Here is a 21,766-nt window from a genome sequence, read left to right as displayed (position 1 = left end):
GGCAGCCATCTTGCTACAAACACAAACAGAGAGGAGCGGCCGCCGCGGGAGCGCCAGCGCCCCCTCCCCCGCCGCCGCTGCCGCCGTCGCCGCCGCCCCCCGGCCCGCCGCGCGCCGCCAACGCCCCGGGACCGGAGCCTCGCGCCGCCCGCCCGCCGCGGTAAGCGCTCGGCGGCTCCGCGGACCCCGGCCCGCCGCCGGGCCCGGGGCAGGCCCGCCCCCGACGCCGAGGCGGCCGCGCCGAGCCTGCGAGAGCCAGAGCGAGAGCGCGGGCCGCCGGCACGGACCCTCCCGCGCCTCTGCCCAGGCCGCCGCCGCCGCCGCAGCCGCCCGGTGCGTCCGCACTCCCGCCGGCCCTTCCCCGGCACGGCCCCGAGGGAGGCCGGGCCCCTCCCGGGGGGCGGCCGCCCTCGCCCCGCGCACCTGGCGCCCCCTCCCTGAAGGGCACGCCGTCCTCCCGGGCGGCCCGCCTCCTTCCCACCCCCGCGCTCCTAACGGTCGCCCTCGGGCCCCTTGGCAGCCCTGCCCGGCCCCCTCCCGTCCATCCGCATCCTCCAACGGGCCCGCCCGGGGCCCCCCGACCCTAATGCCCGGCGGTCCCCGGAGACTTCCCCGGCGTGCCTCCGGGCTCTTACAATTAGCTGGGCCCAGCGGCTCTGAAAGTCCAGGCGTTCCGTGACTTTGGCCAACGTGGAAGCCTTTCCTCTTAACCAAAGCACCTCCACTGGGTCTTCACCTAAATCTCCTTTCCACGAGCGACATTAGTGCTTGGTCATTGGGGTCTCCTTGCTCCCTGTTGCCTGACCGTTTCCAACACCTAAGTCTTTCCTGTCTCCAGGCCAGGCTCTTCCTAGCCCAGCGCCTCTGATGCAGCAGCTCCCGGGCCACGGCCCCTCACACTTTGGCTTCCCCGCCCCCCCCCCCTTCTTCTTCCTTCCTAAGTTAACTTAAAAGCAACCCTCATCTCGCATTTCTTACCCAGCCGTTACTAGAATTCCCAGTAAGCTCCCAGGTCTGGTCCTTCATAGGGCCCCGGCCCTGGGAGATGCTAAGTCAATTGTTGTTGGCCCATTCTTTCCTCCACCCGCCCCAGTCTCACTGCCCTCTCCTTATTGCTGCTTGCCCAAAGATCAGCCTCCACACAATCTCTCCACTGCTCCTCTGAGCTGGCAGTTAGTTGCACCTTAGCCCTCCACCCCCCGCCTCTGCATCTGAAGCCCTATGGGCGCCGACAGGGTAGTCCCCTTTGCCACTCATGATGTGGGAGTTTGCTCTCCAGGTCCTTCATCTGTACTGTTCCCTGTGTGTCTCAGGCCACCCACCCTCACTCAGCTCCAGTCTTAGTTTCTAGTTGTTGGTCTGGTGTGTAATTGGGAAGGATCGAGACGGATCTGGATTTTGTGTTGCTGCCTTGGTCTGGGGACCCAGGGCCTTAGGAGACCTATATGGTGATTACAGTCAAGGGAGTTGTGTTCCTAGACCTCTGGCCCGGCTTTTTAAGCCAGGGGACAGATTAGTATTGTTGCCGTTTGAGAAATTAAAGGACTGTAGTTTGTTGTTGTCTGTGGTTGGAGTTAGGGGTAGAAAGAGTAGTCTCAATTTAAACAGCAAGGGAGAAGAGATTGCTACGTGAAAGATTTATAAAACTAAAGGAAATTTAAAACGGCCTGAAACTCACAAAGTACTCAGGGTGCTTCTGCTGCTAGTGCATCCCTTCTCCAGTCTCGAACAGAGTGTCTGGGGACATGGGGTCCCCTGTGGGGCCAGCTGCATCCTTCCTTCCTTGTTTTCCCTGGCTAGGTCCCAAGACTGGGCAAGTGGGTAGAAGGGATCAAATGAGGTAAAGTGTGAAAGCGCTTTGAAAACTTAACTGGTAAACGTGCCAAGGGGCGTTATTTGTCATGATGGCTCAGAGAGGAGAGAGCTGGCATCGCTCACCAGGTGGGGGGAACATGGGCTTGTACCCCTTTCTGAGCTTTCTCAGTTACCCTCCCGGGCCTGGAGGATCTTCGCATCCTGAGAAAGGGCAGAGTCACTTCCCAACAGGTTTGGGACTGGGCAGTTGTTGGTTGCTCAGATGTCGGGGAATTTGGGACTCCACTTCTGTTAATAGTGGTACCTTTCTGTGCCAAGGCACATAGCTCTGGAATGGGGCTAATTTTAGGGTTGATGGAATGAGGAAATAACGTTAACTTAGCGTGTGCTAGGACTGCCCATTCTTGGGATCTTTTTCTTTTCAGAGTTCTGAACCCCAGAGAACAGGCTTCCCTCCTGTTCCTGCAAGCCTGTTGTGAACACCCTGGACCAGTATATCTTTTTCCCTCAACTCCAGCAGGGGGCAGCCTTTTAATAGCAATAAATCTAAAGCTCGGAGGGAGAGGGTATACCAAGGCCTGAGAAAGAAGATGGGGCAGAGGGATGGAGGGAGCCGGGCAGGCAGATGAGGCAGGCAGGTGCTGGAGGTAGGGGTGGTGGGTAAGCGGGAAAGAGCCTGGAGGAGACACTTAGATCAAGAAGCCAGGAAAGGGTGCTGCCCCCAGTCCTGTCTGCTGTCTGTCCCGGCCCTTTCCTTCACTGGAAAGGGATCCAAACAGGTGGCTTCGAGAGTTTGTGATAGAGAAACTTTGCACAATTTTTTTAATCTCTTCTTAAGGATTTCCCTCCTGGCAGGGTTTCAGATTTCTCTCAAGGGACAGTATAATTAGGAAAAGATTTCCCTGCTTTTAGGGGAGACTGAACTGGAATAAATTTGGTTTCTCCTGTCTTCTGTTCTTCCCCGTAAACACAGAGCAGGCTTTACCTGCGCTTGTGATATGGATGAGGCGTCCTCAGCCCGGGCACTGTCGCCGCATTGGGCCCACTAATTTCTTGTCGTGGGGGGCTGTCATGCGCCTTGTTGGAGGCCAGTAGCGCCTTTCAAGTCACGCCTACCAAAACCGTATCCAGATACTGCCACATGTGCCCTGGAGCGCAGGCGCCCCCAGTTGAGAACCCCTGGCTCAGAGGACACAGAAGCATGCCTGGTCGGAAGGTGGGAACCACCGGCAGCTCGTGTGCTGCTTCGCAGTGCTTCCTTTGGTCTGAAGGACGACCCGACAGCCACCGGCTGCTGGACCAGGTCCCCCTGTGGCCAGGCCAGCCCGGAGACGTGACTTTCCTCCAGCCGCTCCTCTGCTTCCTCCTCCCTGACTGCCTTTCCTTGCTTCTGCAGTTTCCCTGCTTCTCAGACCAGGAACCACTTTTCCTCAGTTTGCCAGTCTGCGACCAGGACAGAAAGGTGAAGGCCGGAAGAGGAGAGCTGCCTTTGCCACTCCCTGGAAGGGAAGGAGGGTGAGTTGTCCCTGTTGTCTCACAGCGGCCTTCCATGAGGATGGGGCTCTTCTGGAAAGAATCGCAAGGGGCTCAGAACAGCCTCTCCTGAGGTTTGTTTGCAGGAATGCGGGGTGTTTTCTTTGGAGTGAGGAGGACCTCGGTATGTAATAGGTATTCCCAAATGTCTCTTTTTTTACCCCTAAACCTTTTTTTTTTTTTTTCTCCTGCCGGGGTGGGGGTGGTAAAACAGGCCATTTAACCATTTTTGAGTGTACGATTCTGCAAGGTTAAGTACGTTCACGTTGTTGTGCAACTGTCCCCACTGTCCCATCTTCAGAACTCTTTCGTTGGTCCCATTTTGGCTGAAACTTCTTACCTATTAAACACTTCCCAGCCCTGGCCCCTGTTGTTCTATGTGTCTCTAAATTTGGCTGCTCAAGGAATCTCAAACAAGAGGAATCCTGTGGTGTTTGCTCTTTTGTGACTGGGCTGTTTCATTTAGCATAGTGTCTTCAAGGTTGATTGGGCAGATTAGGAAAGGGCTGTAGCGTGGAAAGAAGGAACCTTACTCTGTTGTCCTGGGAGGCCTGCGTGAATCCAGTGAAAGGAAGAGCTTTTCAAATGTTTTTATTTATTTTTGAGGGAGGCAGAGCGTGAGTGGGGGAGGGGCAGAGAGAGAGAGAGAGAGAGAGAGAGAGAGGGAGACAGACAGACACAGGATCCGAAGCAGGCTCCAGGCTCTGAGCTGTCAGCACAGAGCCGGATGAGAGGCTCGAACCCACGAACAACAAGATCGTGACCGGAGCCGAAGTCAGACGCTTAATGGACTAAGCCACCCAGGTGCCCCTTTTCAACACCATGTGTCTCCTGAGAGCCACGTGTGCCGTGGTGTGCTCTGTCGCCAGGAATGTCCAGTTGGGGCTGTTGCAGAAGAGATGGTCCTAGAACAGGGACAAGTCCACCCTGTTCTAGACAACCTCCAAAGCTGGGTTTCCTCCTAGGACACCAGGATTTTGGAAGCGGGTCCCACTTCTGTCATGGTGTTCCGCTTTGTCTTCCCGTCTGCAGCTGTGAGAGCTACTGCCCCTTGACCTCTCTGGAAGAAACCCTTCCGCCTTTCTTCGCAGAATCGTGGAGTCTTGGACTTGATGGAAACCGTGGAGGCACTCTGGTCCGGCTTCCTCCCCAGCCAGTGAGGGAAGCCCTTGTGCAGCTCCCTGAGACCTCACCCACCCATCCTTGCTCAGAACCGCCAGGGATGCGCTGCCCCCTGAGAGCCTCTCCTGCTGTTCCTTAGGAGGACAGGTTGCTGCCACTGCCACTACTTCTGTCAACCTCATTTTTACTTTATGGTGAGAGGCGCTTTTGCCTAGTTTGTAGCATAATGTTCCCTTCTTGGTTCTTAGTAGTTGTGGTGGGGCTCTTCCCGATCCCTGGAAAAGTGTGGATTCCTGTTGGGTAAACTGGGCCAAGGGGGCAGTGGCTGGACTCACCTGCCCGTGGCCTTCTGTGTGCCCTGTCTTTGGCCCTGGGGTAGGGGCTCCTCACCGCTGCTCCCATTCCACGGGCTTTCCCCCCAGACGGGATCCTTGGATTCTAGCCGCCAAACAGGCGGCCCTGAGAGTTTTCAGGAGGGAGGTAGTTTTGCTCCTAGGTTGCATTTGTGATTTTTTCCATAACTGATATTTTTTTGTCTCTAGGGTATTTGTGGCTCTAATGTTTTGTTTGTTGGTTTCCTTGCTTGCTTGTGTTTTACTTTTGTTCTGAGTGTCCCCCATGCCTCAACCAGCCCCTTCCCAAATACCACGCCACCCTGCGAGGGCGCTTAGGCCTGGAGAGGTACCTGGCGTGCTCTGCCACAATGCCAGCGCCTCTGTTAGCTCTGCTGGGTCAATTAACTGGTCTTGAGGCCTAGCGGGGGGGACAGAGATGAGAAAGAGCAGGGTCCGTGGCTCCCTGCGCCGGATAACTAGAAGCCTCCCGCAGCTGTGGATCTCCCCATGTTGTGGGCCAGAGGAGGGCCAGAGGTGGGGAGACCCACCCAGCCCATTAGTTTAACCCCAGTTTTATTTTCTTGCCTCTCGGTAAGGATCTTTCCCTGATGTGAAGCTCCCTCCCTGGACACCACTGTAGTCAGGTCAGCGTCCTGTAGCTTGGAGACCTTGGTTCATTCCAGCACAGGCCCCTGCCTGAAGAGAGCCCCGGCCCGGCCCGGCCCGGCCCTACCTGCTTCCTGGGGCAAGGCTGCCAAGTAAGTCTGGGGTAGAGGGAGGTACCCTTTGCTGAAGTTGGAAAGGGCTCCAGCTGCCCTGTTTTCCTTCCTTCCCCCAGGTCTTCCCCCGTCGCGACAGTTCACTTAACTCATGGTGTGAGTGGCACGTGGCTGGCTTAGGTGAGTCCTTTCAGAGTTCATTAGGCGGGATTCCATTTCTTCTCTTCTTGTGCTTCTCTAGGTGTGTGGTGTGTTGTCTCCGAGGCCTAGTGTCCCCGTGTCTCCACAGGTGTTTGGAGAGTGAACGCCAGGTCCCCCTCTTGTCCCTTCAGCCCCTCGGACCTTGAGGATACACCTGGCTCCACAATGGCAGCAGAGACCCTCAATTTTGGGCCTGAGTGGTGAGTCACACATGCTTTGGATGGCTCAGAGAAACCAGGAAGAAGAGGGCTGCCTGGATTCCTGTTTCTCTCCTTTCCTGTGTCCCTTTTCTAGGCTGAGGGCCCTTTCCAGTGGTGGCAGTGTGGCCTCTCCACCCCCGTCCCCTGCCATGCCCAAATACAAGCTGGCTGACTATCGCTACGGGCGAGAAGAGATGCTGGCTCTGTACGTCAAGGAGAACAAGGTGGGGCTAGGCGAGAGTGTGGGGTGTGTGGCCCTGTTGCCCATTTGGTCTCAGCCAGTGGAGGGGGTCCAGGAGCACGTGGGACCTCCGTTCTGCCCCGGTTGACAGGTACCCGATGAGCTGCAGGACAAGGAGTTTGCTGCGGTGCTGCAGGAGGAGCCACTGCAGCCCCTGGCGCTGGAGCCTTTGACTGAGGAGGAGCAGGTGGGCCTGGGCCGGAGCCTTGCAGGGCAGGGTACTGGGTCTCCATCTTGGAGAGAGGGGCCAAAGCTGGAAAGACAGGTGGTGGAGGTTGTGGTTCTGGGCGGGGTGGGGGGGGGGGGCGGCGGGTGCCTGGGTCCTCACTCCCACCCCTGGCTCCCTCCTCAGAGAAACTTCTCCCTGTCAGTGAACAGTGTGGCTGTGCTGAGGCTGATGGGGAAGGGGGCCGGCCCCCCCCTAGGTGGCGCCTCCCGCGGCAGGGGCAGCACTCGGAGCCGAGGTAGAGGGGGTGACCACGTGTTCTGGGGGCGGGCCGAGGTGGGGCCCATGGTTTTGAGGGTGCAGAGAGACAATCGGGCAGGCTTCCCACGTGCATCTACTCCTTTCTCCAGGCCGAGGCCGTGGTGACAGTTGCTTTTACCAAAGAAGCATCGAAGAAGGCGAAGGGGCCTTTGGTCGCAACCCCCGGGAGATCCAGCGTAGCCAGAGTTGGGATGACAGGTGCTAGCAGCATCATGGCAGAGCAGAGAAGCACTGTGGCGGGTTCTGGTGTCGTGTGGAGGGGTTCCGTGCCTTTGGCATTAGAGAGCAGCAGGGGATTCGCTGAATAAGCCTTGGTCACGAGACTTCCTCTTTGCCTCCCAACTCCCTGCTGCCTTCCTCTCTTCCCATTTGTCCTGTGACCTCCTGTTCTAATGTGTCCCCTTGGGCTCCCTCCCAAGACTGACTTTTCTCTAACCACCCCCCCCCCCCCAGCCCTCCCTCTCCCCATCCTTCTCAGGGCAGAAGGGACAAGTTGTGCAGAGATGCTGCAGGTTGGGGAGGGGAAGCTGTCCTGGTTTGACCAACACCTTTTTCCTTCCGCAGAGGCGAGAGAAGGTTTGAGAAGTCGGCCAGGAGGGATGGAGGTATGGAGAGTGGCAAGGGCGATGGCCGGGTCCTGAGGGTCCCTGAGAGGTGGGGGGAGGACTGAAATGGGTGAGCGACCACATGAGGGGAAGGTGTTTCCTGAGGGAGGTGGTGGGAGCAGGAGGGCCTGGAGCTGGGCTCCTCCTTGATCACGAGGTGTGTAGTAAGAGTCTTCCAGGAACCGTGGCTGCCCTTCCACTGACTGTGTCTTCCCCTGTCTCCAAGCGCGATCCGGGTTTGAGGAGGGAGGGGCTGGCCCGAGGAAGGAGCATGCCCGCTCAGATAGCGAGAACTGGCGTTCTCTCCGAGAGGAGCAAGAGGAAGAGGAGGAAGGCAGTTGGAGACTTGGGGCAGGACCCCGGCGAGATGGCGACCGCTGGCGCTCAGCCAGCCCTGGTGAGGTTGGGGCCGGATGGGTGTTGTGGGGGGCATTGGTGGCAAGAGCTTCCTGAGGGTGTGTTCCCGCAGCCGGGTGGAGGGAACAGAAAGTTTCGTGGAGTGGAGCGGGTGGGAGGGCAGACTTGGAGATGCCGGTTCCCGGTGGGGGCGCGGTAGGTGGGGGTCCCCAGTGGGCAGCAGAAGAGCGAAAGCCAGCTTGCCCAGGATACTGATTCTCCTTCTCTTGACTTTTTCTGCCCAGATAGCGGTCCCCGCTCTGCTGGCTGGCGGGAACATGGGGACCGGCGTCGCAAGTTTGAATTTGATATTCGAGGGGATCGAGGAGGGTGTGGTGAAGAGGAGGGGCGGGGTGGGGGAGGCAGCGCTCACCTGCGGAGGTGCCGAGGGCCTGACGGCTTTGAGGAGGACAAGGATGGGCTCCCCGAATGGTGCCTGGACGACGAGGATGAGGAGATGGGCACCTTTGATGCCTCTGGGGCTTTTCTGCCTCTCAAGGTATTCGTGAGGGGGCGAGGGGAAGGTCTGTGCTGGCGGGTGGTGGGACCTACCCCAGCAGGGGCCTCTCCCACTCATCCTCTGCCCCTCGTCCCCACCGGGTTCCGTAACCCCGTGCAGAAGGGCCCCAAGGAGCCTATTCCTGAGGAGCAGGAGCTCGACTTCCAGGGCCTGGAGGAAGAGGAGGAAGAACCTTCTGAAGCGCTAGATGAGGCGGGCCCTGAGGCGGGTGAGCCCGAGGAGCAGGGTGGGGTGGGGAGGAGAGGAGGCGGGCAGGCAGAAGGCCCTCACCAGGCTAGGCACCAGCTGTCCACCCGCCTTCAGGAGAAGGTGGCCTGCGAGAAGAGCGGGTGTCGTCAGGCGGGAGGAACGCAGTGGGGCTGTCTGAAAGGCAGGGTGCCAGGCGAAACCCCGATATAATCAAGATGACCTGTGAAAATTCCTTGGAGGACTTGAGGAATGTGGTGCCAAGAGTGGTGTTGTGTGTACAGCCCTAGGCGGTGACCCGGACACACTCCCGACGTGTCTGGTGTCGCAAAGTGGGGTTTGTGGTGCTGATTGGTTGGATGTTAGCAGGGTCGACTAAAGCTAGGTGGGAGGATTCAGTGTCCAGAGGCCTAGATTCTGGCCACAGATGGAGGATTTATGCCAAGTCATCTTTAAGGCCTTCCAGCTGGTTGGTTTTGAATTCTGGTAATTATTCTTCTCTTTTAGGAGGGAAGGAGCTGACCCCACTGCCTCCCCAGGAGGAAAACTCCAGCTCCCCACCCCCACTGCCCACCTTGGGCCCGCTCTGGGGAACTAACGGGGAAGGCGACGATGCTACAGAGAAAGACCTGCCGGCGACTGAAGGTAGCCTGGGGTTGACGGGGGCAGGGGACGCTCCCCTTCCTTGGAGGGGGCGGGGAGAGAGCTCGAATCACAGCCCTCTCCTCTGGAATGAGGGTGGATGAGGCGGGGGGGGGGGATGTTTCCTTCCTGTCTCGGGATCTTCTGTTGCACTTCCTTTCTTCGCTCCTAGACGATATGAGGGGGATGCAGCTGAGTCCCGGGGTGGGCTCACCCCCTGGTCCACCTGGAGATCTGGAGGATGATGAAGGCCTGAAGCACCTGCAGCAGGTGTGGGAGAAGCCTAAGAAGGTTCTAGGGATCCTCCCCTACAGAGGACAGGGGGCCGTTGTTCCATCTGTCGCCACCCAGTTCCTACTTTCCCCGTCTGTCTGCCTTGTGATCTGACCTCCCGGCTCCACCCTGACCTCGGCCTCGGCCTCGTCTTGGTGTTGTCTTCTTGGGCCGTTGAGCTTTTCCTCTCTCCCTGGTCTCCCAGGAGGCAGAGAAGCTGGTGGCCTCCCTGCAGGACAGCTCCCTGGAGGAAGAGCAGTTTACGGCTGCCATGCAGGCCCAGGGTCTGCGCCACTCAGCAGCTGCCACTGCCCTCCCTCTCAGCCACGGTGCGGCCCGGAAGTGGTTCTACAAGGACCCACAGGGGGAGATCCAAGGTGCTCGTGGGGAGTGGGAGCCATGCAGTGGGAGCTCGGGGGGCGGGGGTGGGTGGGCAGGGGGACGACCTCATTCTCGTTCAGGGCTTCTCTGGCGTAGCTTTCTGACCGAAGTCCCCTTTCCCTTGGTCCAGGCCCCTTTACAACACAGGAGATGGCGGAGTGGTTCCAGGCGGGCTATTTTTCCATGGCACTGCTCGTGAAGCGGGGCTGTGATGAGGGCTTCCAGCCCCTGGGTGAGGTGATCAAGATGTGGGGTCGCGTACCCTTTGCCCCGGGACCCTCACCACCCCCACTGCTGGTGAGCACGTCCACCTGGAGAGGAGCAGGGCGGGGAAGCGGGAGCCGGACGGATGGCGGCGGGTGGTACGGAGCGAGACCAGGTCAGAGGCACAGAAGCGCTCTGGCCCCCACTCAGGGCAACATGGACCAGGAGCGGCTGAAGAAGCAGCAGGAGCTGGCGGCCGCGGCCTTGTACCAGCAGCTGCAGCACCAGCAGTTTCTGCAGCTGGTCGGCAGGTACGGGGGCCTTGAAGGCCTTGTGGGTCAGGCCGGGCGCCGGCTGTGTGGCCTCTCCCCGCTCGACACCGGTCTCCGTGTCTGCAGCCGGCAGCTCCCGCAGTGCGCGCTCCGGGAAAAGGCCGCTCTGGGGGACCTGACGCCGCCCCAGCAGCAGCTCACTGCGTTCCTCCAGCAGCTCCAAGCTCTCAAACCGCCCAGGTCCGGGGCCAGTCTGTGCAGGGGGGGAGGGGGGCAGAGCCGAGAGGGACTCCGGTCCTGAGAATCCTCGCTCTGCTCCTCAGAGGCGGGGACCAGAACCTGCTCCCGACCATGAACCGGTCCTTGTCGGTGCCGGATTCGGGCCCCCTCTGGGACATACATACCTCAGCCTCATCACAGTCAGGTGTGTGGCCAGCCTGTCCCCTGCCCCCGCTTTCTGAACCCCAATCCCGGGGGGGCGGGCCAGGGGCTCTGTGTCTGCTCCCACCCTCGTGCGCTCTAGCCCAGCGGCACTCTGAGCTGCTTCCTGCAGCTGCTTTGCTTCCCGCAGGCGGTGAGGCCAGTCTTTGGGACATACCAATTAACTCTTCGACTCAGGGTCCAATTCTAGAACAACTCCAGCTGCAACACAAAGTGAGCGGGCTTCAGGGGGCTGGGGTCCTGGGGTGGCAGGGGCCAGACCGACGCAGGGGAGGGCTGGGTGCCCCCACTCTGCCGTCTGAGCTGGCTTCCCGTGCCAGTTCCAAGAGCGCAGAGAAGTGGAGCTCAGGGCGAAGCGGGAGGAGGAGGAGCGCAAGCGGCGGGAGGAGAAGCGCCGGCAGCAGCAGCAGCAGGAGGAGCAGAAGCGGCGGCAGGAAGAAGAGGAGCTGTTTCGGCGCAAGCAGGTGGGTGCCCAGCTGGGCCTCCCCCGCTGGGCTGGGGCCCGGGGCCGGCCACGCGCTCTCCCCGCGTCTTCCCGCGTCTCACCACGTCTCCTCGCGTCTCCCTGCTCCAGGTGCGGCAGCAGGAGCTCCTGCTGAAGCTGCTGCAGCAGCAGCAGGCAGCGGCCGCCGTCCCGGCGTCCCCCGCACCCAGCTCCCCGCCACCGTTGTGGGCTGGCCTGGCCAAGCAGGGGCTGTCCATGAAGACGCTGCTGGAGCTGCAGCTGGAGGGCGAGCGGCAGCTGCATAAGCAGCCCCCACCTCGGGAGCCGTCACGGGCCCAGGCCCCCAACCACCGCGTGGTGAGCAGGCGGGCCGGCCCTTCCCCCACCGATAGATCGGCCGGTCTTGAGCCCTCAGGAACCCCTTCCAGTTATAGTTCCCAGGGTGACCGGGGGTGGGGGGAGCGGGGGGAGGGATGGTTGAGCCCAAGGTACAGACCTGACTCTGAAGGCTCTCGCTTCTGGGCGGCCCTCACCTTGCCGCGCTCTGCCACCTAAACGAGCCCCCCTCCCCACCTAGCTGTTTGGAGTGCGTGTGTCTGTGTTTGGGTCACCCTGACTTCTGCCATCTGTAGCAGCTCGGGGGCCTGGGCGCTGCTCCTCTGAACCAGTGGGTGTCTGAGGCTGGGCCACTGTGGGGCGGGCCCGACAAGAGTGGGGGCAGCAGCGGTGGCCTGGGGCTCTGGGAGGACACCCTCAAGAGCAGCGGGAGCCTGGCCCGCAGCCTGGGCCTGAAGAACAGCCGGAGCAGCCCCTCTCTCAGGTGGGTGCCGGGGTCTGTCTGCACGGCAGGGCGGGGGAGGGGGAGACCCTGACCTGACTCAGCAGATTTCATGCCTCCGGTTCGTCCCCGTCCTGCTCAGTGACTCGTACAGCCACCTGTCAGGCCGGCCTGTGCGCAAAAAGACAGAGGAGGAAGAGAAGCTGCTGAAGCTGCTCCAAGGCATCCCCAGGCCCCAGGACGGCTTCACCCAGTGGTGTGAGCAGATGCTGCACACATTGAGCACCACAGGCAGCCTGGACGGTATGGGCAGCAGCCCCTGAGGGTGCCGGGCTGGCCCGGGGCTTCCCGACCTGCATCAGGTGGGCCCTGACAGCCCGCCTCTCCTGCCCCTCAGTGCCCATGGCTGTAGCGATCCTCAAGGAGGTAGAATCCCCCTACGATGTCCACGATTATATCCGGTCCTGCTTGGGGGACACGCTGGAAGCCAAAGAATTTGCCAAACAGTTCCTGGAGCGGAGGGCCAAACAGAAAGCCAGCCAGCAGCGGCAGCAGGTGAGGCTCCGTTGGCTCCCCCGGCAGGTGGGATGAGGTGGGATGAGATCGCCCCACACCGCGCTGACCCAGCTTCCTTCTGCGCCCCGCAGGAGGCTTGGCTGAGCGGCGGCTCCCTGCAGACAGCCTTTCAGACCAACCACAGCACCAAACTCGGCCCTGGGGAGGGCAGCAAGGCCAAGAGGCGGGCCCTGATGCTGCACTCGGATCCCAGCATCTTGGGTAAGTTTGGGGGTGCGGCCATGAAGGAGGCTTCTTACTCGTACGGGGCGGGGGCCTGGGGAGAGCTCAAACCCAGCTTCTCCCCGGCTTCAGGGTACTCCCTGCACGGACCTTCTGGTGAGATCGAGAGCGTGGATGACTACTGACCAGCCCGTCCCACCAGCCCCTGGGCTGTAGGCCAGGGGCAGCAGCAGCGGCTTGGACCCTTGGGTCCCCAGCCTGCAGGCTCCCCACGGGAGCATAGGAGGAAGCAGGGGCAGGGTCCCCAGCACTTGTTACAAACCACACGATGCACCTTAACTCACCCACCACGAGGCACTTTACAGATTGGGGGGGAAGGGTTTTTGGTTTTTTTGTTTTTTGGGTTTTTTTTTGTTTTTTTCTTTTTTTAAAAAGCATTTTAAACCACATTGAGGAAAACTGTTTAGGAGAGACAAAAAAAAATTGTTAAAAACTAGACTCTAAGCACCCCTTCCCCCTGTAGGGACAGTGAGGGTGATAATGGAAGGTCCACAGAGGTCTTTTGGGGGTTTTTTTTGTGTATGTGTGTGTGTGTGTGTGTGTGTGTGTGTGTTTTGTTTTTTGTTTTTGTTTTTTAAGAAAAAAGAAAATGGAAAAAAAAAAAAGGTTAGGAGATTTAAGGAAAAAAACACACTGTTATTTTGGGGCAGTGGGGACACAGGCCCCATGGACCTGTCCTGCCTGGCCCCCAAGGCTGCACTTACCCTCCCTGCCCCGCAAGGTGGGCCATTGGGGTAACTGGAAGCTGGGGTGCCAGCAGTTTGCACAGCGAGGCCCCCTCAGCCCCGCCGGCCGGACCCGCTGTGAACGGCTCCCTTTGTTGCTGTGACCGTGGCAGAGGTGTCCGTGGTGGGGGCCAAAGTAGCCCCTTGGCTTTGCTGCTTTAGGGGAAAGTTGCACAAATGGGCCGGGCCGCCTCAGCTCTCTAGGCTGCCATCCTGTGCTGGCTGACGGTGGGGAGGGGGAGAGGGCCAGCCGGTGCCAATCTCTTCTGGCCGTCAGGGTGACGGAACTTCCACTCTGGCCCTGGTGAGGGGCTTCCCCCACTGCTGCCATTTGGGGGGACGGCCTGGGTGTGAAGCTGAAAGCCTCAGCTCCCTGCCTTGCCACATGAATGTATTCTTTGGGCCACAAGCCCCTGCTGCGCCTTCTGCCTCAACCCCGTGCGAGGTGGGAGTAGAGCAGTTCCTCCGGGAGCTGGAGAGAGAGGCACCACTTACTGACTGTTTTCTCCTGTGAAAGGGGCAAGAGGAGGGCCTAGGAGGCCAAGGGAGTGGGCAGCATGGGGCTTCGGGTTGCAGTGTGGGGGCTGTCAGAATGGAGCTCCCCTGCCTGCAGCCAGCTGTGTGGGAAGTGGACCACCCAGCCCTGCTCTGAACCCCCCCCCCCCCACCATTGACCAAATGGGAGAGGAGCCGGTGGCCTCTCCCCCTCCCTGTCCCCTGATGCGTTTTTAATGTTGGGTAAGGTGTGGGGGTCAAGAATAGAAGTGTTGTCTCTCCTGGGTCAGGGGAAGGCCACCCTTCTGTTGCTCACCAACTTCTCATTCCCAATCACCTGCCTGGGTTTGTCTCCATTTGTGTGTGTTTTTCTTTTCTTTTCTTTTTTTTTTTTTTTAACAGTTTGTTGTATCTTTTGGGTTTCTCATCTAACTTCTCCCATTGACCTCATTGCTCAGAGTGCAGTATTAGGGCAGGAATCTGCCACTGCCTCCCCTCCATGAATGTATTTGTCCTTCCTGCCCTGGGGAAATGGGGAGTGGCCCATTTTCTTTCCCCATCCATTCTTAGACCACATTTTTTTTGTTCTTTTGTTTTGTTTTGTTTTGTTTTGTTTTGCACCAAAGTGGCAACTGGGTCAGTGTTGGGGGATAAAGCTGGCCTCGGGGGTGGAGGGGCACCCTCCACCTGCTTCTCCCTGGTTTCAACAGTGTTAGCGTCCGTGAAAAGACAATATTCTCTCTAAAGCAATAAGGGGGTGATGGGCCAGGGGGAAATGTCTTGCTGCTGCTGGCCCCCCAGCTCCCCCCTTCCTCACGCCAGTATTTGGCGGCATTAGAGGTGTCGGGGGAGTACTGTTGTGACTGAATGTAACCGCCCCCACCCCTGCCGCAGCCAATGCAGGGGAGGGGGGTGACACTCTTCCCTGTTTCTTCCTTCCCCTTCCCCCCAGCTAAAGAGACTTTGAACTTAGGGGGCCCTTGAGCCTGGAGAGGCCTTAACCCTGTGAGGAAGTGTAGGGGGGGCCCTCTCCCACCCCCATCCCCTTCTGAGAGTGGTCAATGTTTACAAGCCCCTGAGCCCCCCAGCCCAGGGACTCCACCCCCATTGCTGTCCTTTCCCACCCGTCTTCCTGGGCCCCAGCTGCTCTCCCACCCTCCTGGGTTGGGGTGGGTGCAGGGGCTGTTCTGTATCCCCTTGTCTGCCTTGGACCCACAATCTCCCCCACCCTCACCCTGTGTGACTCCCCTCTCTTCTACCTGCCCCTGTAAATATTCCCCTTCCCCCAATAAAACTTGGTGTGTGTTCTCCCCTCTTGATTCTGTGTCTTGTCTTGGGGAAAGGGGCATTGTGATCGGAAAGACAGCTCTGAGCTTAGGAACTGAGCTGTGGGCCGGGGCAGCTGTGGTCAGCCAGCCAGAGTCTGAGGGCTGTGTGTGTGTGTGTGTGTGTGTAGGGGGGGGGGGGGGGGAGCACCCGTGGCCCTGCTGGGCAGGTCCTCCTGCTTGACTTCCACTTGGGCTGGAGGAGTGGGAGTTTCTCTCTGGTCCTTACTTACAAGGGCCCAAACCCCTGCCCACCCCCCCACCCCCCCTTGTCTGCCCTGGGGACAGAGATCTGCACTGAGAAAGACACAAGGGTAGAGACCAGGTACAGAGTTGGAATTGGTTCCTTTATGGAAAAACTGAAAATATAATAAAAATTAAAATAAAACCAGTTTTAAAAAAGCCAGCCCCTGGAGTTTCTACCTCCTGCCTCTGGCCCTCCAGAGGGATGAGGCCCCAACCTCAGGGCAGCAAAAGGATGAGGGCTTTCTGCCCCTCCTCTCCCCCCATTCTATCCCATCTTCATCTCCACAGTGGGGGCCCCCGGGAGGAACCAAACCTGGGTAGGGGAGCAGGGACCCAAGGCCCGGTGGCCCGGGGAGGGGGGCTTGGTGTGCACCCAGCCCCAAAGCTCCCGGTCTGTAGTGTGGGCATGGGCAGGGCCCCTCCTGGCCTGGGCTCAGTGGGGTGGCAGCTGTTAGTTCCAGATCTTGAGGAAGGAGTCCCAGGAGCCTGTGGCCACAGCCATGCCATCATCAGTGACCCCAAGGCAGCTCACGCGGTTGTCGTGGCCAGCAAGGACACCTGTGTGGAAAGAACATCAGAACCCCCACCGGCTGGCGGCCCCGGCCCCCGCCCGTCCCCAGCGCACCTGCACGATCACCCTTCATGGCGTCCCAGATGTTGCAGTTGAAGTCGTCGTAGCCAGCGAGCAGCAGCCGGCCGCTGCGGGAGAAGGCAACAGAGGTGATGCCGCAGATGATGTTGTCGTGGGAGTACATGAGGAGCTCCTGGTCGGCCCGCAGGTCAAAGAGGCGGCACGTGGCATCATCAGATCCCGTGGTAAAGGCATAGCCATTGGGGAAGAACTGCAGGACATGGGACCAGAGTGGGATGAGGGCACAGCAAGGCCAGGAGCCTGGCAGAGACAGGCCGGCCCAGCTCTGTCCAGAACTTACAGCCACGGCATTGATGTCTGATTCGTGGCCAATGAAGGTCTGTCGGCACATAGAATCCCGAACGTCCCACAGCTTGATGGAGGCGTCACAGGCACCTGACACAAAGGTGCGGCCATCAGGGGCCAGCGACAGGGACATCACATCTCCACTGTGTCCGGCAAAACCCACCGTCTGCTGTCCTGTCTCGATGTCCCAAAGGGCACTGGAGAGATGACAGGAAGAAGGAAGGGGTCAGAGAGAGGTCTCTGCCCCCCTTCCCCTCCAAGTGAGCCCAGCCCTGACAGAGCCTCCTCCAAGGAAGGGGCATGGCGGGGGGGGGGGGGGGTTGGGGGGGGAGCCACTGGGTCACAGGAAAGGGAGGCAGAGTGTTCAGAAGCCCCTCACCCTCTCAGGGCATGTATTACATGCTAAGCACCAAGGCAGGGGCCCCCCAGGGAGGAAGTACTGGTGAGCCCTGACTACCTAGCCCTGGCAGGGCCTCACCAGGTCGTGTCCCCAGAGCTGGTGATGATTTGGTTGTCATCCAGGAAGCGGCAGCACGACAGGTACCCTGGGGAAAGGGGCTGGTCAGCCGGGTCTCTAAGGGAGGGCAGCACAGCCCCTCCCCCCGCAACAGCACCCAAGCCCTGCCAGGTCCCTCTCACCAGTGTGGCCAGGCAGCTCCCGGCTGACCCTGACATTGCCCTCACGGGTCTTGAGGCTGTAGATGGAGCAGATGTTGTCCAACCCCCCACAGGCCACAAAGTTCCCTGAGGGCGCGTAGGCACAGGTCATGACCCAGGAGGAGCGCAGAGGGATGGCATGGACCTAGAGAGGAGGAGCAGTGCCCAAGGTCAGAGCCAGCCAGGGCCTGCAGCCCAGCCCCATCCAGCCTCGGGCACCACCTCTACCTTGTTGGTGGTATAGCTGTCCCAGATGATGAGCTTCCCGTCCTGGGAGGCGCTGACCAGCAGCCTTTTAAAAAGTGGCAGGGAAGAGGCAGAGGAGTCAGGGTAGGAAGCTCCTTTCGGAGGCAGGACACCTTTCCCCCTTCACCCATCTGGTGGGAGGCCCTCTGAGACTACTCCCAGCAGCAGCCCAGAAGTCCCTGTTCATTCGGTCCTATTTCCAATCCCCTGGGACTGTCTGGGAGCCATGGCCTCCTCAAATATGTCCACAACATGGGGATCCTGTTCATCCCACCAGATCAGCAAGGTTGCAACCCTCACCCCACTCTGCCTGCTATATTCAGCCCAGGGCAACACAAAAGCTCGGCACACAGCCCCAACCACTCGCACACCACACCTTGAATCTGTCCCCCAGTGCATGGCATAGATTTTTGCCAGGTGCCCGCGGAGGGTCCTCCGCGTCCTCATCTGAATTCTCCCCACTGGGTCCAGCCCAGCTGTGATCTGGAGGTAGAAGCAGAATGGGCTCAGGGAGGTTCAAGGTGGTGTGGCCCACCAAGCAGTATGCCTCTAACACTTGCTCCTTCCCTAAACCCCAAGTCCAGCCCTGGATTCATCTCACCTGGGTCAGTGTTGAATCCCCACATGCTTTTCGGGCATCCTGTAAGAGATGGATGGCAGAACCATCAGAGAGACAGGAGAGGCGAGGAGGAGACAGGGAAAGAGGTGACAGGGGAGTGGAGAGAAGACAGCGAGCTACTAGGATAGCCACAAACACACAAATCCCTCCCCCCACCCAGTACGTGCAGGCCACCTGGCCCTGCCTGCTCAGCCTCCCCAGCCCAGCGGCCCGGCCCTCACCCGGATCTGGTTCCGGAGCTGCTCAGCCTCCTGTCTCAGTTGCTCCAGCTCACTCATGGCGCCGGGCCCGTGGGGCGGGGTTGGGGGCGGCTGGGGGCCGCGGGACGGGGGCTGGGGGAGACAGCTCCTCGCCGCTGGCCCGAGGCCTGGGGGATGCAGGGCTGACGTCAGGCCCAAGGCCGCCGGAGAAGAAGGGGGGAAAAAGGCGGGGTTGAAGCCCGGCCCGGAAGGGGTAAGCGCCGGTCGGAGGGGGGAGGGGACAGCAGCGGCGGCCGCGGTCCCCCAGGCTGAATTGGGGTCTCTGGCACAGAAGGGATGTTGCCCAGGAAGAGCTGACTTCCCCAATCTTCCGCCCCCCGGAAACGGAGCGGGAAGTGCAAGAGGAAGCGCAGGGGAAACCCCTCCCTCGGACAGCAGCTCGGGCGGGACACCCGCGGCAGGAACTGAAGGGGGGGGACGGAGGAGGGGGGGCGGGGAGAGTCCCTTAGAAAACAAACCTGGCGTCCTCCCGGGCCGCACAGACACCGCCCTCCTAGCACCTAATTTTAAAAGGGGCGGTGCCTCTTTAAATTCACCCCCACACGCCGCACACCCTCCACACACACCCCAGCTTCGACTGGGGTGGGGGAGACCAGAGGGGGAAGCTGGGCTGTTCGTGGGGTTGCCTAGGCAACCGTCACCCGGACTGAGAGCACCTCATTGGTGAAGTGCCCCCACCCTAGCCCTGTTGCCAAGGCAACCGCATCCACGGCAGAGACCTGTAGGGTGGGTGACCCCACCCCCGGCCCCATCGCCCCCGCCCGACCCAGCCTCCCGCCCCGACCCAGAACCGGCCAGGGTGGCTGTTTACAGGATTTGGGAAAGCCGATTGGCGCTAATAGGTTCGGGACGGCTCACCCCGGATAATCCCCGGGCCGGCTGCGCCCCATTAGCCGCCCCCGGCGGGCGGAGGCGAAGGTGGAGGGGAAGGCAGCCCCTAGTCGCTGCTCCCTCCAGCGCCGAGGCCGCCCGCCCCGGCGCGCCCGCAGTAAGCCCGTGGGAGCCGTTCTCGAGTAATTAGTGCTCCGAGGAGAGGTCCCCGGCCCCGAGGCGCGGAGCTGCTCTCTCCCAGGCGCGGGCGGGCGGGAGAGCTGGCGGCCCCAAGCGGCCCGGCCTCGCGCCCTCGGCACCCCAGAAGCCCAGTCCCTGGGCTCCGCGCCGGGGCCCCAGGGGCCAGGCTGGCTCCGCTCCAGGGCCCGGAGTCTTGCCCCACTCTTTGGACACCTGTGTGATCAGGCCATGCACACTGCACTCTGCCGACCCAGGCGTCCCCCACCCAGCTCCCACTTCCCCCAGGCCCTGGGCGTTCCTCTTTCCCCCTGACATTTCCCCTCTGTCAGTTCAGCTTTTTACGCTCGCGCCGGGGGATGCCCCTCCAAAAAAGCGGGGAGTGTGTGGGGGGGGGCAGAGTCTCCCACTCCACCGCCCCAGCTCAGGACAAAGCCTCTTCCTTCTAGCCGCCAGCAGCCCAGGCCGGGCGGCAACGCCAGAAGCTGGGGGCAGAAGGAAGCAGGCCAGGAAGAAGCCGCTGGGGGCGGGGGCGACGCTCCCAGCCCTCAGTCCCCATCACTCGCCGGAGCCCCCTCGGCTGCCCCCGGATTCTGGGCATACAGTAGCCGGGGCCCCAAGGAGAAATAGGGGTGCCACCGCCTCCGCGGGTCTGGTGGGGCGAAGGGGAGGGGACATGGGAGGGTCGCGGATCTGGCAGCTGGAAGGCGCGGGCCGGTGCCGCGCTGCAAAGCGCAGTGGGCCTGGCCCTTCGGCCCCCACGACCTCCATTTTGCCCAAAAGAAAGCTAGGCGTGGGGTGAGGGCGCCCAGGAGCTGGGCTTGAGGTTAGGGCTAGTAGAGGGAGCAGGGTGCCGAGGTCTCCGGTCTAGGGTAATATGGCCAGAAAACACCGACAGAACCCAAGGGTTCTGAGGGTAGGGTGGAGGCGAAGGGAAGGGTGGCCTCGCGGCCTTGCCTGCCTCTCTGAAGATTCTGGAGTTTTGCAAGGCGAATACCGCCAGAGGTGCAAAGAGGACACGAGGGGTGCTACCCAGGGGCAAACGAGAGGGCGGTGATGGGGGGGAAAGGGGGCGGGACGGGGCCTACAGAAAGCCCGGAATTTGGCCCCCAAACTTCTCAGGGAGCAAGAGGCAGGAGGGGCTGCGACAGGGTCTGGGGTCAGGCAAAACGCCTCGGACGGTGCAAGGAGCGCGTGCATTACTGGGAACAAGGGTCCCCCCCCACCCCAGTTCCCCTTCCGGGTTTGGGAGCGACGGAGCCAGAGGAAGGGAGGGGAGGTCTAGGGTGCTACGTCCGCTCCCGAGAGGCCAGACCAGGAGACAGAAGGAAGAGAGGTTCCCCCACGGAAATTTGGGGCTGGGGGAGAGAAGGACTCCTTTTGCCAGCGGAGGTACCTGTGGCGGTGGGACTCTGCGAAGGGTCGCTAGAGCAGCGCGGGAGGTCCTGTCTTCCTCCGCGGCGGAGGCGGCAGCGACGGCGACGCGGATGGATTTCCTCAGTCACCCCAACTCAACCGTCCAGCGCTGCTCTCCCCAGAGCGGAGGGATCCCGCCCGCCAGTGACGCGGCCGTCGCCGCCGCGCCCAGGGCCCGGCTGGGCGAGACCAATTCCTTAGTGGGGGGAGGCCAGAAGGCAAAAGACCACTTAAGAGGCAAGAACTAACCCTGTCACAACACAGATATCACACCACACTATTTCGACGCAAAACGGACCCAAAAGAATGCTTCGTTTTCTGAAAAGGAGCAGGACATCCCCCCTGGGACTGGAAGAGATGGTATCGGCACAGGGGCGGGGGGGGGGGGGAGAAACCGCTCTCTGGTCACGTGACCCACCCTCCCGGATTGGGCGGCTCCAGACTGGGTAGGGGAGCTTGACGCCCCAGTTCTGAGTTCGGCACGCCCCTGCTCCAGTGAGACCACGCCCCTCCAAGGTCCAGGACGGAGCTCGAGAGATCCCTACCCGCGCGGGACGGAGCAGTCGGCCTTGAGGCTGCAGAGGGACGCTTCTGAAAGTCCCCGAGGAATGGTGCGGGACCCTGAACCTGAGAATGATGAGAGGAGCCATCCATGCCCAGGAAATTCCCCAGCGTTGCCCCCTGGGCTTTTGTAGAACTCTACCGGGCTGCATGACACTGTAATAACAACTCCTATTTTTTGAGGTCCATACTTATTTAGTCCTCACGACAGTGCTGTGAATTTAAGTACTGGCATTGTCCCCATTTTATAGTAGTGGAAACAGATTCCTAGGGCTGCAGAGTTGAGATATGAACCAGGGTGGCTTTAGCGACTTAACGTGCAGGGATACCAATACTAACCTCTTGAGTAACCCTCCAGTGGACCCTCCCTGTAAAGGAATGAGAATGAAAGTGTTGCCTTCCTGTCTGCCCTGCAAGTCACGTTGGATTGTTATGAGAGTCTGACGGATTGTGGACATGCTTTGGAAGGTTCAAGTCACCGAATAGCCTTCATTGAGTCCTCATCCAATTGAAAAGTGAAAGTATCAAAACAGACACTTCTTATAGGCATTACAAAAAGTTTTCACAGCACACTATTTTTAAGAAAATAAGAAAACAAAGTCAGTCTTATGCACAAATCCCATGTATGTGCCCTCACCAATTCAAGGATATATTAGCAGTAGATGATAGATGTCAAT

General features: G+C 60.3%; 2 protein-coding genes across 9 annotated transcripts; one reads left to right on the top strand and one right to left on the bottom strand.

Moving 5' to 3' along the window:
* The first annotated feature begins 102 nt into the window (after window positions 1-102).
* GIGYF1 (GRB10 interacting GYF protein 1) lies at window positions 103-15,133 on the top strand. Of its 7 annotated transcripts, none has more exons than XM_045462213.1 (29): window positions 103-160; window positions 3,212-3,330; window positions 4,440-4,664; window positions 5,402-5,563; window positions 5,644-5,704; window positions 5,814-5,925; window positions 6,020-6,149; window positions 6,258-6,353; window positions 6,519-6,630; window positions 6,743-6,851; window positions 7,218-7,258; window positions 7,485-7,655; window positions 7,900-8,153; window positions 8,274-8,382; window positions 8,868-9,005; window positions 9,175-9,272; window positions 9,481-9,652; window positions 9,787-9,953; window positions 10,071-10,171; window positions 10,259-10,372; window positions 10,456-10,556; window positions 10,704-10,786; window positions 10,894-11,037; window positions 11,148-11,375; window positions 11,654-11,838; window positions 11,939-12,099; window positions 12,194-12,351; window positions 12,444-12,573; window positions 12,667-15,133. In XM_045462213.1, the coding sequence occupies exons 6-29, from the start codon at window positions 5,891-5,893 to the stop codon at window positions 12,717-12,719; spliced, it is 3,090 nt and encodes a 1,029-aa protein (XP_045318169.1). In that variant the 5' UTR covers window positions 103-160; window positions 3,212-3,330; window positions 4,440-4,664; window positions 5,402-5,563; window positions 5,644-5,704; window positions 5,814-5,890; the 3' UTR covers window positions 12,720-15,133. The 7 variants fall into 7 exon arrangements, with proteins under 7 accessions (XP_045318169.1, XP_045318167.1, XP_045318166.1 ...); XM_045462211.1 differs by having other exon boundaries at window positions 11,651-11,838; XM_045462212.1 differs by lacking the exon at window positions 103-160 and adding an exon at window positions 220-333 and having other exon boundaries at window positions 11,651-11,838.
* Window positions 15,134-15,465: 332 nt separating this feature from the next.
* GNB2 (G protein subunit beta 2) lies at window positions 15,466-20,670 on the bottom strand. 2 transcript variants are annotated; one of them, XM_045462276.1, is made up of 10 exons: window positions 20,509-20,669; window positions 18,066-18,211; window positions 17,827-17,865; window positions 17,602-17,708; window positions 17,208-17,271; window positions 16,962-17,124; window positions 16,801-16,867; window positions 16,318-16,519; window positions 16,011-16,227; window positions 15,466-15,943 (listed from the first exon to the last, which is right to left on the bottom strand). In XM_045462276.1, exons 2-10 carry the CDS (start codon window positions 18,120-18,122, stop codon window positions 15,837-15,839), a joined length of 1,023 nt encoding a protein of 340 aa, XP_045318232.1. In that variant the 5' UTR covers window positions 18,123-18,211; window positions 20,509-20,669; the 3' UTR covers window positions 15,466-15,836. The 2 variants fall into 2 exon arrangements, with proteins under 2 accessions (XP_045318232.1, XP_045318230.1); XM_045462274.1 differs by having other exon boundaries at window positions 16,011-16,519; window positions 20,509-20,670.
* Window positions 20,671-21,766: the final 1,096 nt, after the last annotated feature.

Source organism: Leopardus geoffroyi, chromosome E3 (genome assembly GCF_018350155.1).
Source record: "Leopardus geoffroyi isolate Oge1 chromosome E3, O.geoffroyi_Oge1_pat1.0, whole genome shotgun sequence".
Taxonomy (NCBI): domain Eukaryota; kingdom Metazoa; phylum Chordata; class Mammalia; order Carnivora; family Felidae; genus Leopardus; species Leopardus geoffroyi.
Note: the sequence above shows the minus strand (reverse complement) of the source record. Positions and strands in the feature narration are given on the sequence as shown.

Coding starts and splice junctions, on each gene's coding strand:
- GIGYF1 (XM_045462208.1), top strand. CDS start 5,891: ATGGCAGCAGAGACCCTCAATTTTGGGCCTGAGTG. Junction 8,383..8,867: donor TGAGGCGGGCCCTGAGGCGG/GTGAGCCCGAGG, acceptor CTTCTCTTTTAG/GAGGGAAGGAGCTGACCCCA. Junction 9,653..9,786: donor CCCACAGGGGGAGATCCAAG/GTGCTCGTGGGG, acceptor CCCTTGGTCCAG/GCCCCTTTACAACACAGGAG.
- GNB2 (XM_045462274.1), bottom strand. CDS start 18,122: ATGAGTGAGCTGGAGCAACTGAGACAGGAGGCTGAGCAGCTCCGGAAC. Junction 17,125..17,207: donor ACAGCTATACCACCAACAAG/GTAGAGGTGGTG, acceptor CCTCCTCTCTAG/GTCCATGCCATCCCTCTGCG. Junction 15,944..16,010: donor CATGAAGGGTGATCGTGCAG/GTGCGCTGGGGA, acceptor CTTTCCACACAG/GTGTCCTTGCTGGCCACGAC.